Source organism: Neoarthrinium moseri (assembly GCF_022829205.1).
Source record: "Neoarthrinium moseri strain CBS 164.80 chromosome Unknown scaffold90_Wmoseri_CBS_16480, whole genome shotgun sequence".
Classification (NCBI taxonomy): domain Eukaryota; kingdom Fungi; phylum Ascomycota; class Sordariomycetes; order Amphisphaeriales; family Apiosporaceae; genus Neoarthrinium; species Neoarthrinium moseri.
Window position 1 is genome coordinate 74,533 of NW_026055204.1, and position 16,707 is coordinate 91,239.

The window sequence follows — 16,707 nt, forward strand, 5'->3', positions numbered from 1 at the left end:
CACAGATTGGATCTGCCCAACACGAAAATTATCGCCAGCCAGGCCATCTCGAGATTCCCACACCGCAGCCCGGACAGCACAGCACAGCACAGCACAGCAGACCGGACCAGAACGGCAGACAACCAACTTCCCGCTCTCGCGCCCCCGCTGCAGGACTGTAATCCCCCTCGTCAGAGAGACACAGACACACATACGGAAGAAGCATTCTGACCAGTTACTCCCCCCGGCTGCAGTCCTGCTGTCCCAGCCGGCCTTCACGTCCAACCCGCCATCATGGCGCCCTCCTTTGACACTCTGCGCGATGCAGACCTCGACGATGACTACGATGAGTCCGAGATCGACATCAGCGACCTCAAGGAGCGCTTCGATGTCCAGATGACCCAGGGCTACGACACCTTCGTCGTCATCGACGGCCTGCCCACCGTCACCGAGGAGCAGAAGCCCAAGCTGGTCAAGTTCCTGCTCAAGAAGCTGGCCGCCGCCGGCAAGACCAAGGAGGACAACATCTTCATGCCCATGGGCGATGACGGCAGGTCCCTGAGCTTTGCCTTCGTCGAGTACTCGTCGCCCCTCGAGGCCGCCGCCGCCGCGCGCCAGCTGGACCAGGTCGCCCTCGACAAGAGGCACACCATGCGCGTCAACAAGATGACCGACATCGAGCGCTACGGCCGCGAGGGTCGCGTCGACGACGAGTATGTGCCCCCCAAGATCGACGACTTTGCCGAGAAGGAGCACCTGCGCTCCTTCCTCGCCGACCCCAGCGGCCGTGGCCGTGACCAGTTCGCCATGTACCGCGGTGATGCCGTCGGCGTCTTCTGGAACAACGAGAAGGACATCCCCGAGAACATTGTCGACCGCCAGCACTGGACCGAGAGCTTCATCCAGTGGTCCACCCTCGGCACGTACCTGACCTCGGTGCACCAGCAGGGTGTCCAGCTCTGGGGTGGTGACTCCTGGTCGAGGCAGAAGCGCTTTGCCCACCCCTTTGTCAACATGCTCAGCTTCTCCCCCACCGAGAGGTACCTGGTGACCTGGTCCAACCGTCCCATCTCCATCCCCGACGAGGGCCACCCCCAGCTCTCGGTCGATGATGACGGCAAGAACTACATCATCTGGGACGTCGAGACGGGCAAGCCGCTCCGTTCGTTCGCCAACCTGGACGTGCCCGCCGCCCCTACCCCTGATGGTGCCGTCAAGGCTCCTCCCAAGTTCTCCTGGCCCGCTTTCAAGTGGTCCGCCGACGACAAGTATGTTGCCCGCCTGGTGCCGGGCCAGTCCATCTCCGTCTACGAGCTCCCCCGCATGAACCTGCTCGATAAGACTACCATCAAGATCGAGGGTGTCGTCGACTTCGAGTGGGCCCCCGCCACGCCCCAGAGAGACGGCAACAAGCAGTACGAGCAGCTGTTCTGCTACTGGACCCCTGAGCTGGGCAGCAATCCCGCCAAGGTCGCCATGATGAGCATACCGTCCAAGGAGGTCGTGCGATCCCTAAACCTCTTCAGCGTCAGCGATGCCAAGCTCCACTGGCAGTCCGACGCCTCCTACCTCGCTGTCAAGGTTGACCGTCACTCCAAGTCCAAGAAATCGCAGGCTACTACCCTGGAGATCTTCCGCGTCCGGGAGAAGGGAGTTCCGGTCGAGGTCGTGGACACTATCAAGGACACTGTTATCAACTTTGCCTGGGAGCCCAAGGGAGACCGGTTTGTCATCATCACCACAACGGAGCCCGTCGGCGCTACAGCCGTGCCTCCCAAGACCACCGCTTCCTTCTTCTGCCCGGAGAAGGCCAAGGGTAACGCCGTCGGCAACTTCAAGCACCTGAGGACGATGGAGAAGAAGAACCACAACGCCATCTACTGGTCCCCCCGCGGACGTTTCGTTGTGCTCGCCACCATCGCCAACACACAGAGCAGTGACCTGGACTTCTACGACCTTGATTTCGAGGGCGAGAAGCCCGAGGCCGAGAAGGACCTGACAGCAAACCTCCAACACACGAAGGGGGCCGACCACTACGGTATCACCGATCTGCAGTGGGATCCCTCTGGTCGTTACGTTGCCTCGTGGGCATCTGTCTGGAAGCACACCATGGAGAACGGCTACCACATCTATGACTTTAAGGGTGATCTGCTTCGCGAGGAGCCCGTAGACAAGTTCAAGTACTGGGCATGGCGGCCGCGACCTGCCACTCTGCTTACCAAGGAGGAGCAGAAGCAGATCCGCAAGAACCTGCGCGAATACTCCAAGGTGTTCGAGGTAGAGGACGCTGAGCGCGTTGCCGGTGCCGATCAGGCCGTGGTCGAAGAGCGCCGCCGCATCCTGGAGGAGTGGCTGGCGTGGCGCGAGAGCGTGGAGGACGACCTGCGCTTCGAGAGACTCGACCTCGGCTTGCCCGAGACCGAGGAGAAGGCTCCCACGCCAAAGGCCGAGGAGGGCGAGGGAGAGGTTATCGAAGAGATCGTCGAGGAAGTCCTCGAGGAGACCGAGGAGATTGTGCCGTAGACGGGAGAAAATCCCTGTGATCACACGGCTCAAGTGCGGTAGATAGATAATCAGGACCTTTCACAGCGCAGGGGCCTAGGGATGGCGTTTCGTGTATGGCATACTCATTTCAGATGGCATAAAATAGTACTTGATGATACGACTGGCGGTTCTACTCGTTCGACTCCTTACGTGGTTGTTCACTCTTGTTGTGTCGTCCTCAATCCTGGCAGAATAGTCCTACCAATTGCACACTCACATTTGATATGCTGACAATGCCACATACACTGCAGCGATCATCTCCAGTCGTTTGGCACCTCCCGGGCTGCCCAGGGGGTATAGGGGTCTAATTTTTGATAATACAGATGTATTGTCTTTGTCCCGAAGAGACGCAAACAGCTTGTATGCACTAGTCATACCGGAGGACAAAGACAGCGATATGTCGTCGTAGACTGAGAAAATGGGGCCCAATCCAAATAGAGTGACAGAGCCTCGCGTGTCCAGTGAAGTCCGATGCGATACGCACAATCCTATTGCATCACCGGCCACCGCGCGTCAAGGGAAAATGAGTCCTTGGGCAGCTGGCTTCCATTCACAATATGAGCGAAGATTCGAGAACACAAACGCAGTCACAGCAAAAGGGTAACACATCATCGCCTGTCTCCAGGAAGCCGATATGGGGAGAGCGCGGCGAAGACACGTGCGCGCCCCAACGAGCAATGCTGGCGGACAAGGTACCAGACCACACCGACGCGCCATGGTATGTCCGCATGTGGATAGCGGCCTACATGCGATATCGCGGTCTCAATGATGCGATGGCCGAGAATGTGCATTACACTGGCGCTGAGTTCCAGGGCTTGGATCTGCCCGCCATTGTAGATTTGTTCATTGTAAAGTGTGGTCTCTCGAGTAAAGAGGCAGATATCATTGGGCAGGATGTGTGGGAGTTGGTGCAGGTGAGTTGCCTCTCGGATTATTAAGTCCTTCGCTGGTATCCGTCTCCTTCCAGAGCCTCTATAGGCTAGAAAGATGCGTTCTTCGGCAACATGCCGACCAGCTTGCTAACACACAAGTATCAGGACAAGCTGCCCCCAGTTCTAGAGCCCACTGGCTTCGACCGATTTGCCAGATTTATCGGCGAGGATGCGATGAGACTGAGAGCGCTTACAACTCCAGGCTCCAGTGTCATGAGAAGGATAGGGTGCCTCTTGCTCTGGGTCAGGGTCTTGTTTAAATCTTTAGCAGTTTTCTATGTTGGGGTCGTGTTTGGCTTTCTCGCGCTAGGACTTGTGTATGGACACATTTTCCCCTGACACAAGCAGCCTTAGCCAAAGTTTTGTGAAGATACTTGATTACAGCTCAGAAGCTCCATGATTCCATGGCACGTACCAAAGTCATGGGGAACTGACATGGTCAACTGGGACCGGACAGGTATCACAGTCATTAAGAGCATAATACTTCACATACTCCTGTTGTGTCTTTACCACTTGAAAGACTGTATATCCTTGCAAACGCCATTTCTTTGCCATTTCTTCAAGAAAGGAAGTTGACTAAAGTCTCGGCGATAGTCTCCTGGCTCTGGCCCATGATGATCCTGTAATCCTGTCCGTTCGCAGCATATTCGAACCAGGTCACCGACTTGAAGCAGGGATAGACACCCAAGTCTGCCCTTACTAGCTCCTTCACCCAAGCTTCTTTATCAACGCTCAAGCCTTGATCTGTACTCGTCTCACCTAGTGCCATGGGTTTGTTGTACTGCTTCGCGAACTCGTTGTAGAACTCATCAAACACTCTGGCGAACGAGGCGTTGGGAAACGCATACACATCCATGCCGACGATATCAACGCTTTCCGAGCCGGGCCACCAAGGCTGAATGTCCTCCATAGACGCCCAGTTTGGCGACCAGAACATATGCAAACCGGGAATTCCCTGGACCGCATCATGAACAATGCGCCATGCTTGGACGAACTCGGAGGCAGCTAGACAGTGGAATAAGCAACCAGCCTTGGTGGGTTTACGGATTAGTATAACACCCACATCCGTGATAAGTGTCCACCGATGAGAAGTAGTTCATTTCGTGAGCGAAACGGAGCCACACTTCGACGCCGCTATTTGTTAGATTCCTCATGACTGCCGCGATATCGTTCGCAATTGTCTGGTTAACCTGGGCGAATGTAAGTCCGGTTGGCATGACGCTCGCCACGAGCATGGCATGCGAGTTCAAAGTATCATTGAGAACAGGGAAGAACTCGAATCCGAAGTAGGAATCTGGAGAAGTAATCGGCGAGAAGATGTTGTACCTGCGTCAGTTCCACAAAATTAGTTGGGCGTCGAATCTGGACGAAGCATCACATACGTGCTGGCGTTTCGAGTCGTGTACTTATTGATGGCAAGGATACCATCTGGTACACTCCAGCCCCAATGGATGCCATTTAGACCCTTCAAACCCTCTCCTGGAAGGTTTAGGTTGACACCATTACAGATGTCCAGCGACTGAGGCAGAATTAGCATATCGGTTGGCCTGGGGATGCACTGTTTACAAGTGATATTATACCTGCTGTTCACCAAATGCGCAGCAAGCAAGCCCAAGTATGCCGGCGATCGTTGCAAATAGCCTCATCGTGCCAATATAGAGCCGAATTACCACGCGAAAAGCAATATCGGGTTACCAATTTAAAACTTCAAATCCTTCAATTAAATAGGCTTGGGAAACTATCGTGTGATTCTGCAATACCCAGACTGCGGTTGAGTTACGACGATGTATCTGATTGAACGGAGATTCTGTGACGAAGAGACTCATCAGTGATTCACTCCCCCAACAATCTGCATCATGTCACGGGTCAACATGTGCTTCTAGTTTACTGTAAATACCACCGCATTACGACCATTTTGATTCTACGATGATTGATAGTATAGAGAAGTGGGAGATGGCTGGGGCTACATGCCAGTCTTGAAGTAACGGAATTCCTTACCGATGCCATGCCCACTGAGCGCCATGCTGCAGTAGCAAAGCGTGACGGTCCTTGGCTTGTCATTCTACACGCAGATACGAAAGATCTCTTCCCTATCTTTCGCATGAGCTATGCTCGCGGAAACGCGATACCGAGAAGCCACTGCTACCAGGAAAGACCGATCTCATCTCATGATGATGAATATCTGATCCACAGGGGTAAGTGTCATTGAGGAAAGTACCAAGGTGATCAGGCAAGACGGGGCACCCGATGTCTCCTCGTACTCGACGACAGGACTGGTGCCGAAGAATTGCTCAGTGCACTGCCGACCCCATGGGCTTCTGAGCCACAGATCTCCAAGCTTTGGTCAACATGAGTTTTACACCGTTAGGTGCCTAATTGCCCCTTTGCCTATCTGCCAGCTACAGCGACAAGTGAGTGGAGATAATGTCCTCGAAAACTATCTATCTAAACCTACGATTATGAATGAGTACAGTATGAATAAGCGTGTCTAGGTCCCGCTGTGTATGAGTTGCAACAACTTTTTTATCGCCCAGAATCAGGTGTTGAGGTACACACCACCTTTGTGCCGCCAATCGTGTGTGATCAGACTACGATCTGCAGTTATCAGGACCTTTCCACGGCATCCAATCACCATCGTGCCTCTTGCGGCTGGCTGCGATCACAATACAGGAAATTGTGAAGCTCGCAATTTCCGACTTGTCAATTGTGCATGGAGGCATATACCGTCATTGGCTGGAATAAACGCTACAGGGGCGTGCATATTAACGAAATTTGAGTTCCAAGGTTCCTGACGCTATGGCCACGCCCGTCCCGCAGCCATTCTCTCGGGCCCCTCCAACTCGAGTCCTTTCCGCACAGTCCGACACAGGTTACATACACCGTAGCACAGCGGGCATCTGGGAAGGCAGAACAAGAGCCTCAGGAGAGTCTCACAACGTCGAATTTACGAATATTGATCTGCTAGGGCTTGCAACAACGTACATGGAGCTGCCTTCTGGTTCATGAGGCTCCATGCATGCACCGTTATTCTCGGCAGATGATATCTCAGTCGTAGGCTAGGAAGGCTTATTAAGTGAGACACGGCACCAAACATTGGCCTCACTGCGGCATGGGATCCAGCAAATGTTGGTGAAACACGCTTGTCCCCCTGTGTTCTTTGACGACGTGGCTCACTCCAGCGGAAAACCTTGACAACTTTTTCAGCCGACTACCACCCGAAAGGGGAGAGCGTCGGGCACCGCGGCGATGATCCTGGGGCTCTTGGAGTCTGGCCCTGGTGTGGGGTTGGCTCGGATCACGACTGCGAAGCTGGCGCCGTTATGCCCGCAAGGCCCGGGGCCGATAGAGACACTGCCACTTTCTACGGAGTATGTAATGTACATGGAAGGCAAGGAGAACCCATTGAGGGGAGTTCGGGGCTGTCGTCTCGCCTTGATCCGCACATACGGGGGGTAATTCCAATGCTGATATGCGAAATGCCCCAGGTCCACGCAACCCATCAACGCACGTGATGGAGCCGATTCTGAATGGTATGTTCGGCAAGACCTTGGCTGCGCCTTGCGTTGTGCAAGACTGGAAAGACGGGCGAGTCCAAGAATAGCTCCATTCTCCGTGCGCCAGCCATTCAAGTTGGTTCCAAGTTTGGGGTGTGGTGTGCAGCCTGTTGGTGAACCTGCACCTCAGCACATCGGATCATATCTTCCAAGTCGGCGATGCGATGCGATGCGATGCGATTGCGATACCAACGAGAACCTGTTAGACATGCATGTGGGCAGGATACATTCATACATGCACACAAATCAGGCAGTGTCGAATGGAATTTTGCCAGTGTTGCAACATTACTGAAGAAAAGACCAGGCATAAAAAGGAAAAGGCAAGAGTCGAGACCACAGCGGGCCAACCGGATGTGCAGAGGACTCCGTTCTGCGCCTGCGAATCCCCATCTCTACCTCTACCACGGCAACTAATAAGATGAACTCCCCATTCGTTCATCCAGACACCCCCTTGACCCAGGTCACCAGCGCCTCTTGCCTTGGCGCCCATATGAGCGAAGCAATCCTTCGCGGCCTCCCCATCCCCACCCAATATCTCGATCTCCCCTCCCTCCCTGCCTGGTGGACGACGCTTAATTCCCGCCCTAGCGCAAGAACGGTGTTTTCCGCGTGCGCAGGTGGGCTGTCCAAGTCGTCGAGGAACCGGTTCAGCCAAGACCCGACTGGCCGTCTCCTTTTCGCTCTTCTGGAGGCAACGGGCAGCGACATCAGGTTTGAACCTGCCTGCTAATCCGTCCGTCCAGCCCATCCAACATCGTCATCATTTTTCTTCTTCACTCGCTAGTGCCCGTTCGCTATCTGGATTCCGGGGTTGACGCTATTCCGTCTTCCTCTGCTCTGCCTTAATTGACCACAGTCGTTCTCTTGAAAGCCGTCATTGCTTAATCACCCTGGTCTTACACCTACATTCCTCCCCTCCCCTTACCGCTGCTTGTGGGAATAGACCCGTTCGTTCTTTCCCGTCCGCTCCCTTGCTGCAGTTCGAAGGCTCTCGACACGAAAACCACGGCTGCACCACATTTCATTCCATTCTATTAGTACTTAGGCTGCTAGAACCGTTAATGTCTTTTGGCCTTCGGCACTCCGACAGTGGAAGGATTGCATCACCGGCAACCCTGCGTCGAGCTCCGTCTGATCTTTGCCGAACTTGAAACACGCGACCACGATCCAGAGGTGCACCCCAAACCGATTGTGACCTCACAAGCGCAGACCTGGAGGCCTGTCATCCCATTGCTCTGTGACCATAACAGAGACCCTGAAGAGTTGGACAAGACGACTCCCCGCCGGCAGCACGAGAACGCTCTATAGCCTTTTCCTCGACTCGATTACACATTCGCTTCTTCTCGTCTGTTGCACGCGCCTGGTCCGCAGTCTTTGCACCGTGCCTTGCATCATTTCTTGGAGAACATCAAACAAGGATTCAGCACAAGCAAGCTTTCAAGGGACTTCCCCAGCCAGGATCTTGAGACACACTGCTCCCGAACTGCCTGGTCAGCCACAACGAGATCGCCCATCCGATAACTCTGTGATCCCACATGGGCAACACTGCCAAACACCTTGCAACGCTCTAAACAGACCTGATTCGCTCTCACGTCTTATAAGCTCGAAACAGCGCGGCTTATCCTTCCCTCCTCCCCCCGGGGCTACGGAGACGATCCTTGATCTTCGACAACATACAGAAAGTCCCGGCCATCCTTCCGGTTTCGCTGTCTGTTCAGTTTCTACTTTGGTCTCCTTGATCTTGACGAACCGACGCCGGTCACGTCGGCAGAAATTTCAAAATTTCCAATACCGGCCGCGAACTCTACGTCTTGGGTCTGAGTAATCGAACCCACTCTCCTCTCTGGATACGGCATCTTGACGACAAGACAACAATATTATATTTGACGACACGACTTCCGAAAGTCTTGATCTTCAACACCAGGAGACTAGCATCGTCACGATCATATCAACGTCCCGCCGATACTCCGCCGCTACTGTAGATCTGCGGATGGTGGACCATGCGAACATGACTTGCGAGGCATCACGTTTGGAAGCGGTAGATATGCACATGGTTGTGCCCAGCCCAGGATCACCGCCCGGCATGAGTTCATCAAAGTCTTCAAAAACCTCCTCTCTCCAGTCCTTCGGGTCCGATGACGACAACAGCGTACTGGCTGATGCCGGCCACTTTGAGGAGATCGGACTGGATGATGATACGGTCACGGTCGACAATGCGCATTCTCGCGACATCAGCCAAGTCAAGTCCAACCCTAACCCCTACAGCTCGTCCTATACCGCCGATCTACGCGCACAGTCGACGAAGCACGTCGGTCCCACGATCCATCCTTCATCCTCAAGCAATTCCAGACAACTGGGCCCGGCGCGGCAACAGCGAGACATCACGGCCATGCCGAAGGGCCGCCCGGCATTCCCAGGGATCAGGACACAATTCAGGGACACGAGCACGCAGAACCTCGGCAGCATTGGTCCACAGCGCCAAACGAGCCCCTTACCAATTCGCAGCTTATCAGCGCGGTCCGCCTCCGCCATTGGGCACAGTCGACGGCAGCGTAGCCCCAGCCCGAACTTGTCTCTCCGCTCGCTCAGCCCCCGTGACCCTAACGTTGGTCCAAAGCCGAGGAGGGGTAGTTGGCAGTCGACGATCGAACGCAAATCGGTTATAGAGCTGGAAAAGGAATGCGACGACGATGACGACAACATCCCGGACGGCTTTATCCTGGACAACATCCCTATTTCACCTCGTCCGCCCATGGCACGACCAGCTAGTCGTCCGGTTTCCGCTGCTGCGTCCCCCGAACGCCAACCCAAGGAGCGTGTGCGCAGTGTCGGCAACGGCACGCCAGCCATTGCCACAGCGCAAGGGTGCTTACGCTCTCCGTCGTGGAGATCCGAGGTCTCCTCTACCGAATCGCTGCCATCTCCCGGCGTTCCCTCTCCCTTGAAGGGCCGGGCCAAGAGCTGGAACTCGGCTCTTTCGGAGCTGAGTGCTGAAGCCAAGGCCTTGACCGAGAAGCTCGAGGAGCGTGCTGATGAACTAGACAAGAATGGCATTTATGGCAGTGCTATATCGCGCCCAAACGTCAAGCCACGCGTCAAGTCTGCTCTGGCCGAGCTCCCGCCACTCCGCAGGACCAACATAATGATTGATCCTTTGCCCATCTCCAAAGAGAAGGAGGCGGTTCTCTCACGCACTCGGCCCTCGTGGTTGCCACCAAAGGACCCTGCAGAAGAGAAGAAACATCTAAAAGAGTATCAGAGATTAATGGCGAACAGCATCGAAGCCGATAAGCGCCGTGAGGCTGCCAAAAAAGAGAAAGAGAAGAGCAAGGATGCGATGGCCAGCAATCTGACACGCGTCTGGGAGCAAGACGTTCTGCAGCGATGGAATGATGCCATACGCGAGCGCCGGACCCGCGAGCTATGGTGGAAAGGTGTGGCTCCGCGAGCCCGTGGCACCGTCTGGTCGCAAGCCATCGGCAATGAATTGGGCCTGACCGACACAAGCTTCCAGGCAGCGCTTGCGAGGGCCCATGAAACAGAGAAACGAATCGCTGACGGCAATGCGAGCACCGAGGATGAGCGAAAGGCGGAATGGTTCAAGCACATCCGATCTGACGCGCAGAGCGTAACCTGGGCGGAGCTGAAGATCTTCCAGACAGGTGGGCCTCTGCACCAGTCCTTGGTAGACGTTCTCAGCGCATACGCCATGTACAGGAGCGATATTGGTTACGTGTCCGGGTGCAACACTATTGCAGCTATTCTTCTGCTGAATCTACCATCAGCAACGATGGCTTTCATAGCTCTGGCCAACATACTCAACCGCCCGCTCCCATTATCGTTTTATGCCTCGGATCAGGGTGCAAAGGCAAGCGCATACAACCTGCTACTCCAAACCTTGTCTACGAAGGCTTCACAGCTCCACAAGCATCTCACGAGTGATGATCTCGGACTGGACCCTGACGAGTATTTACATGGCATGTTTACGGCCTTGTTCACGCAGCATGTGTCACTGGACGAATGCACCCGACTGTGGGATGTCTACGTATTTGAGGGCGATGCTGTTCTTGTCAGAGCTGCTGTTGCTCTACTCATGGAACGGGAAGGCTTACTGCTCACGGCTACAAATTGTGCGGACGTTATGAAGATGCTCGCACAGGGTGGCCAGAGGACGCTGCAAGGGCGTGAGGACGATTGGATGAAACGAGTTCGCGAGGCCGGCAAGGCTTGAAGAACCTGCATCCACTTTGTTCGGGCTCTCAAGAAGTGGTGGGTGTTTCCGGCTTTAAAAGAAAGGGAGAGTATGGTGCCTCTTGTAACACGATGCTCCGTCGTTGGGCATCGGATATTCTTATTGTGTATACGTAATCCCGTGCTATTATTGGCGTTGGCTCGCTCCCATCAGAGCGCATTTGGGGATGATAGATACGGAGCATGATCCATGGGCTAATCTAGTGCAGACAGCCCTCTTTGATTTACCAACTAGTTAAAGATGGATAGATAGACATTCTGGCGGAGTTAATTACTAGTTCCCATAAACAGTCCGCTCTGTGCATCGCACCATCCCGTTGTCGAGAGTTGGCCTTGAGACCAACTGACCGCACCGATTCCCGCTGCCCCCCGCCTGTATATATAGGTCACCGTTGATTTGGTCATACAGATACCCGCAAGTAGCTCAAGCATGCCACCAAATGGCGTTGCCGGGACCCGGAGCAAAGAAGCATGCAGTCAGCCATGCATTGCTGCCAGCTCATTGGATGACCTGCATTCCTCCCTACCACCTTAGTTAGGCTCGCTCACACTTGTGCGGAGAGTAATTCGCGCGGCGAACACCCTGGAAGTCGGCCCGGAGGATGGGAAGATATCTTCTCGATTTGAAGGCATAACTCTGCGATGGTGCCAAGTACATACGGAGAGGGCAGGAGGGCGGTTCGAGTTTTCTCTCCGTCGTCATTCCTTCTCACTTGCTAAGACGTATTTCAAGAGGCCCTCTCCCGACAGACCTTGGACCTCGCATTTATGTAGCCTCAGTATATGCCAAGCACAAAGATAATGAAGTCGGTGCTCTTGTTGTAGACATGCAGTTGAACATTATCCATCTTGCCACTCAAGTTCTTCTGGCGATACCATCATCATGCCATCCTCAATCCAGGGACTGGCGTAATTGGCAGGTAGATGCGACCACTGTGCAAGACACTTATGACTACATTGTTGTTGGTGGCGGACAGTCCGGCCTAGTTGTTGCCAACCGGCTGTCTGAAGATGCTAACGGTGAGCATGATGCCGTAGTACAGCTCAACATATAGCCTCTGACAATCTCAAAGCTAGCGTACTGGTAGTGGAATACGGCCACTTCGATAACAACCCAGAGCAAATACAGCCGTCGAGCGTTCGCAATGGTTGGCCACCGCAGGATCTCTACAATCTTAGCTCGGTCCCTCAAGTTGCACTCCTTAACCGCGTCCAGAAGGTTTATTCTGCTGCTGTGGTTGGGGGCGGATCAACGGTGAATGGGATGATGCTTCATCGTGGCGCAGCTGATGACTACAACAACTGGGCTCTGCTCAACAACGACACTGGCTGGAGCTTTGAGGGCCTGTTACCGTACTTTGTCAAGGTTAGTATCGTGGAATTATTGATCAAATATTGCAGCAGGTTGACACCACGACAAGAGTACAACTTTCTCGCAGCCCTCTCAGGCTCTAGTCGACCAATTCAATATGACATGGCACGCCGATGTCTATGGACAAGGTCCGATCCATGTCAGCTTCGCTCGGTTCCAATACCCCGGGCTTCGTAAGTCTAGTCTGTGTCTCCAGAGACCTAGATATACTCACAACTAAAGTTCCTCAGTGGGCGGGTATGGAGGAAGTCGGTGTTGCTCCACAAGTTGAAGGTGCTGGCGGTCATGGTTATGGGGTATACTGGTACCCTGTAAGTTTCTTCGTAAATATTTGTTATTACCAAGTTGACAATAGTAGAATGCGATAGATGACGCCACAGTAACTCGGTCTTACGCAGTGAGCGGCTACTATGCTCCAGTCGCTGAACGTCCGAACCTGAGCCTTCTCACTGGCCACCGAGTGAACAAGATCCTGCTAGACGAGACGCTCCGTGCGACAAGCATCCTCGTTCAACCACGTGGTGATCACGAACCTACAGAAATTATGACTCTTGAGGCGCGCAAAGAAATCGTGTTGGCAGCAGGAGCACTTCATAGCCCACAGATACTCCAGAGAAGCGGAGTAGGGCCATCGGCGCTGCTTCGAGATTATGGCATCAAGGTTTTAGTGGACTTGCCTGGAGTCGGTTCGAACCTTCAAGACCATCCCATAAACCATCTCACATTCAACTGTGAGTCCGAAGTCGTGGCCATAGAGAAGCATTGTTGCTGATGGCGCCCAGACACGAAAAACCTTGACCCAAATCCGACAGATATGCAAAGCAACGCCTCCTTTATAGAATGGGCAAGTCAGGTATGGGAGGAGAGTAGGAAAGGTATGTCAGCCGTCACTTGTTAGAATCGTAGGAGTACTATCTGAATTGGCAAAGGCCCGCTATCTACAACTACGGGTAATACAGCTGCCGTTGTACCGCTCCGACAAGTGGCACCGGATACGTGGGATGACATTGCGAGGGAGCTCTCGAACCAGAATGCAACGCTGTTCCTTCCTCAGTCTTACACCAAGGAGCAAATTGCTGGATACGAAGCACAGCGGCTTCTGCTTGCCGACTCGTTCTCGAGGACGGATAATGCAGTCGTCGAGGTGCCATTTTCAGGAGCCAGCAGCTTCATCCTGATGATGACCAAAGAAGTCAGTCGTGGGACGGTGCTCTTGGACCCGGATGATTGGTATGGCAATCCGATCGTGGATTACCACACGTTTGAGAACCCAGTTGATTCGAGAATCATGGTCGAAAGTTTCAAGTTCGGACGTAGATGGCATCAGACAGCGGCCATCATCCAGACATTTGCACCGGTTGAAGATAGTCCAGGTGTGAATATTACGAGTGATGAGGCGTTACTCAAGTTCGTTACGAATACCACTTCATCCTCTACCGGGCACATGTCGGGAACATGTGCCATGATGCCACGGCATCTTGGTGGTGTCGTTGGGCCAGATTTGCTGGTCCATGGCATTACAGGCCTGAGCATTGTGGATGCTTCTATCATACGTGAGTTCTTCTATCAGTATGCCTGTTTACAACAGGCTATCCGACGACGTGCCAGATCTCAGAGGCCCCATGACGGCCACCACTTCAGTATTACTACTGATATGGTATCCATTTTCTTGATGGCGTGCTGACACGTGTGACCACAGCACTGATTCCCGGCGCACACACTTGTGGCACAGTGTACGCAATTGCTGAGAAGGTATGTGACTCCTGGCTGGAGAGAAGATTGTTGACTGAGTTCGTACTTTACAGGCAGCGGACTTGATTAAGCGGCGACACCGAGCAAAACCACCATCACCGGACTCATTTAACTTACCTCTGCGGATGGAGAAGCCTCGCTGAACATTCTCATGGGACTGGTGAGGTGCGCAGTTTGTACTTTGTTGGCGGGAAGTGACGCGCCATTCCAGTAGGACACAGCATTCTGGTCCAAGTGTGCCACCAATCGGGCAAAGCCAAGATTTCAACGAGTCGATTGTTGAGAGCAGCTGCGTCTTCTAGTTTAAATTTTGAACAGGCGGAAGGGAGTAATACGCAACCGCACTCCTGGGGCCCAGTGAACCAAATGCTGAACCCACAGGTCTAAGATCCTCCATAACTCCGGTGGCAGACAATCTAATGGGAAGAGTTTGCCACTGGCCCGACGTCTCTTTACGTGTGCCTTGCCCACACCTGCCTGGCCTCCCGCGCGATCATATCACATCGTCGCCCTGGTCCTACCAGTTGAGTCGACACACCGAATGAAAGTGGGTGCTCTCTGAATAAGCGCGGTATCCCTAGTTGCGTGTTTCGAGAAGCCTGCCCAGGTGGTTAGTCATGCTTGGTCCCAACGTAGATGCCCTGGTTGCCGGGCGTGAGTGCGGAAACAACTTTACCTCACGTATGAGATAATATGAAATAGCGGAATAATGGCATAATGGCCGTTGCTGTAATCAAACGCCCAAGGGTCCTGCCTGATCAAGCAGCTGACTACAAAGTCAACAAACGAAGTGCTTAGGTCGACCCTTGGCTTTGCTTCGAGCTTCTCGAACCAAACCAGCTGCACTGAAGATACCAAAGACAACTTCTGATGTTTCCATACGACTTCACATTGCCTGCACGAACACACTTCGTGGGGCAACCCTGCTTGTCCACGTGAGAGAAACCTAATCACGGTACCACCACCACACTCCGGCTCACCACTCCTCAGCCATACAGCATGTCTGGATATCACGATCACCGATTCGTTTCCAGTGGGTCGTACAGCGACCGGTACCGCTCGATTCGGCGTGGCAATCGCGAGCCTTTCCACCATCCCCGCAGACATGTAAGTTCTATCCAAACAAAATGAGGAAGTGCTCTAGCTCACCGAAGCTATTCCCTGAGGTAGCCGCCATGGGACCAGTCCCGCCGGCCGCCTCGGCTCGACAGGCACGAACCTGCATATCATCGATCTCCTGGGTACGCAGGTGGCCAAGATCGCTTCCAAGCAGCTCGAGAACCACCTCAGGATCAACTTCCGCACACGCCTTCCTTTCAGATAGGCAGCAACAGTAGCCGTTTGGGGAGCGACAATTCCTCCCAATATTGGACGCCTCATGCAGTCCAATACAGTCGCCCAGGCACCACACATGAAGACGTCCACCCGAGTCGGTCATACCAGGCCATGGACCATGTGAACAGGACTGCACAAAGCGATTCGATTACCCCACTCGCCCAGTCTGGTTCGGCCCTCATGCCCATCAAGATTGAAGATCCCCCCAAGCAAATCAAGAAGACGGCTACTACAGATAACGGTGTTCAGCAGCAACAGAAGGACGCCCCGACCATCATCTGCAGATGTGGAGGGACGCGCGCGGAACCTACTGATCAAGAGCCTGTTAGTATCTGTGTCGTTCCTTTTTCTTCCCCCTGCACAGTTTTGGCTGACGGTACCTAGGAGACCGTGGTTCATTACAGCTCGTCCAAACGCACAAATGTGAACAGGTCTCCGGAGCTTCTGCCGCCAACTGATGTTTGGTGGCTTCCAATCAAGCGCAAGATCCGTTTGCTCGAGATCTGTTTGAGGATGGAGTCGGCTTACTTCAAGTCCACGGACAGCGAGATAGAACCCGACGACGCGTTCTGGACCAAAGTTATGAGCCGATTCAATAATGACAACGAGGGCAAACGGTTCTCCTGCTGGGAGTTTGCTCGGGCTTACATCCTCGATCTCTGCAAGGACCGACAGAAGGACATACGCCAGAACAACTTGCCAGCCCCGAGCGGTGATGTCGATCGCTTGGCTCGTATCATGGATAAGTGGGCACGTCTAATGATACGCCGGGAGGCACATCGCACCCTGGAAATGGCTAAAGAAAACTTCTGGATGGCATTTGGCGGGATGCTACAGGGATCGCTTGTCGACGTGGGAGGCGTGGACGCAAGGGAGGCCCGTGAGATAAGCGTGAAGGTCAAGACCCTGATGTACAAGGAGATTCTGGACGAGAGGGAAAGGATTGAGAATCAGTTTCAGAGCAGAGCCAGTCGAAGAGAGTAGCTGC

At 53.8% G+C, this 16,707-nt stretch overlaps 6 protein-coding genes across 6 annotated transcripts; 5 read left to right on the forward strand and 1 right to left on the reverse strand.

Moving 5' to 3' along the window:
* Positions 1-273: 273 nt before the first annotated feature.
* On the forward strand, positions 274-2,502 carry JN550_012620 (uncharacterized protein; the record flags this gene model as incomplete). Its single annotated transcript, XM_049311115.1, has 1 exon — positions 274-2,502. One exon carries the CDS (start codon positions 274-276, stop codon positions 2,500-2,502), a length of 2,229 nt encoding a protein of 742 aa, XP_049165419.1.
* Positions 2,503-3,080: 578 nt separating this feature from the next.
* On the forward strand, positions 3,081-3,794 carry JN550_012621 (uncharacterized protein; the record flags this gene model as incomplete). Its single annotated transcript, XM_049311116.1, has 2 exons — positions 3,081-3,437; positions 3,561-3,794. 2 exons carry the CDS (start codon positions 3,081-3,083, stop codon positions 3,792-3,794), a joined length of 591 nt encoding a protein of 196 aa, XP_049165420.1.
* A 220-nt stretch (positions 3,795-4,014) lies between these two features.
* Positions 4,015-4,992, reverse strand: JN550_012622 (uncharacterized protein; the record flags this gene model as incomplete). Its single annotated transcript, XM_049311117.1, has 3 exons — positions 4,015-4,460; positions 4,519-4,781; positions 4,838-4,992. The coding sequence occupies 3 exons, from the start codon at positions 4,990-4,992 to the stop codon at positions 4,015-4,017; spliced, it is 864 nt and encodes a 287-aa protein (XP_049165421.1).
* A 4,025-nt stretch (positions 4,993-9,017) lies between these two features.
* On the forward strand, positions 9,018-11,240 carry JN550_012623 (uncharacterized protein; the record flags this gene model as incomplete). Its single annotated transcript, XM_049311119.1, has 1 exon — positions 9,018-11,240. One exon carries the CDS (start codon positions 9,018-9,020, stop codon positions 11,238-11,240), a length of 2,223 nt encoding a protein of 740 aa, XP_049165422.1.
* An 847-nt stretch (positions 11,241-12,087) lies between these two features.
* On the forward strand, positions 12,088-14,527 carry JN550_012624 (uncharacterized protein; the record flags this gene model as incomplete). The annotated part of the gene is made up of 9 exons (XM_049311120.1): positions 12,088-12,280; positions 12,334-12,626; positions 12,700-12,805; positions 12,855-12,943; positions 12,991-13,363; positions 13,415-13,507; positions 13,562-14,185; positions 14,332-14,384; positions 14,438-14,527. 9 exons carry the CDS (start codon positions 12,088-12,090, stop codon positions 14,525-14,527), a joined length of 1,914 nt encoding a protein of 637 aa, XP_049165423.1.
* Positions 14,528-15,383: 856 nt separating this feature from the next.
* On the forward strand, positions 15,384-16,703 carry JN550_012625 (uncharacterized protein; the record flags this gene model as incomplete). The annotated part of the gene is made up of 3 exons (XM_049311121.1): positions 15,384-15,491; positions 15,555-16,043; positions 16,104-16,703. The coding sequence occupies 3 exons, from the start codon at positions 15,384-15,386 to the stop codon at positions 16,701-16,703; spliced, it is 1,197 nt and encodes a 398-aa protein (XP_049165424.1).
* Between the last annotated feature and the right edge of the window lie 4 nt (positions 16,704-16,707).